Consider the following 1019-nt stretch of genomic DNA (forward strand, 5'->3'; position numbering starts at 1 on the left):
TCAGACACTCCAGAAGAGGGTGTCAGATCTTGTTACGGATGGTTATGAGCCACCATGTGGTTGCTGGGATTTGAACTCCGGACCTTCGGAAGAGCCGTTCGGTGCTCTTACCCACTGAGCCATCTCACCAGCCCCCATCCTCACTTCTTAATGTTGTGACCCTTTAATGCAATTCTGCATGTTGTAGTGACCCCAGCCATTCAATTACTTTGTGGCTACTTCATAAAACCTGGAATTTTATTAAGAATCATAATGTAAATATCTGATATGCAGGTTATGTGTGTTATATGTGATCCTGGTGAAAAGGGTCACTCAACCCCAAAAGGGTCATGACCCAAAGGTTGAGAACTGCTGGAAAGAGGATTTAATAAAAAAACTAGTAAACATTTCTGTTCCAGAGGACTACACAGAAAACCTGCTCCATCTTCATGATGCTGAGATTATACGGTTAAGAAACTACTATGACGTCCACAAGGAGCTGTTCCAAGGCGTCCAGAAGTGGGAAGAGAGCTGGAAACTTTTCCTAGAGTTTGAGGTAATATCCCTGTTTTACCTGTGTTTCTCTGGAGAGAAACATCATGAAAGCATGCCAAGTGTGTTTGCCCATATCTGTGATCCCAGCATGTGATGTGCAAGCTGTGAAATTGTTATGAGTTCTAGCCTAGCCTCAGCCAAAAACATTACAAATAGAGAAGTCAGACTCTGAGGGGAGAAAAACTGAGGCTTATAGCTAGGCCTCTGGTAACCCCTGCTTCTGGTGGAAAGCAGAGAGTAGTCATGAACAGGTCTAAAGCAGGTTCTCTGGTTGACACACCCACATTTAAGAGAGGGAATAGAAGGGATTAGTGCCCACTGCCGTTATATTTTTTATAAGCTGTACCAATCTAGCATTGTGTCAGCAATACCTACTGATTACCTGCACCTAGTTTTGAGTAGTACACCTAATTTACAATGTTATGTGCTCATTGCTATAGATACATTAGAAAATAACAAAAGCTGGGCAGTGATAGTGCATGCCT

At 42.8% G+C, this 1019-nt stretch overlaps 1 protein-coding gene across 3 annotated transcripts in view; it reads left to right on the plus strand.

Moving 5' to 3' along the window:
* Prc1 (protein regulator of cytokinesis 1) overlaps window positions 1–1019 on the plus strand; it is a 21483-nt gene that overhangs the window by 13798 nt on the left and 6666 nt on the right. For all 3 annotated transcript variants that reach the window (XM_029547852.1, XM_029547855.1, XM_021196864.2), the window contains exon 8: window positions 399–535. In XM_029547852.1, the coding sequence (XP_029403712.1) occupies window positions 399–535 (137 nt within the window). The remainder of the gene's footprint in view (window positions 1–398; window positions 536–1019) is intronic.

The sequence above is a fragment of the Mus pahari genome, chromosome 1 (assembly GCF_900095145.1).
Source record: "Mus pahari chromosome 1, PAHARI_EIJ_v1.1, whole genome shotgun sequence".
Taxonomy (NCBI): Eukaryota; Metazoa; Chordata; class Mammalia; order Rodentia; family Muridae; genus Mus; species Mus pahari.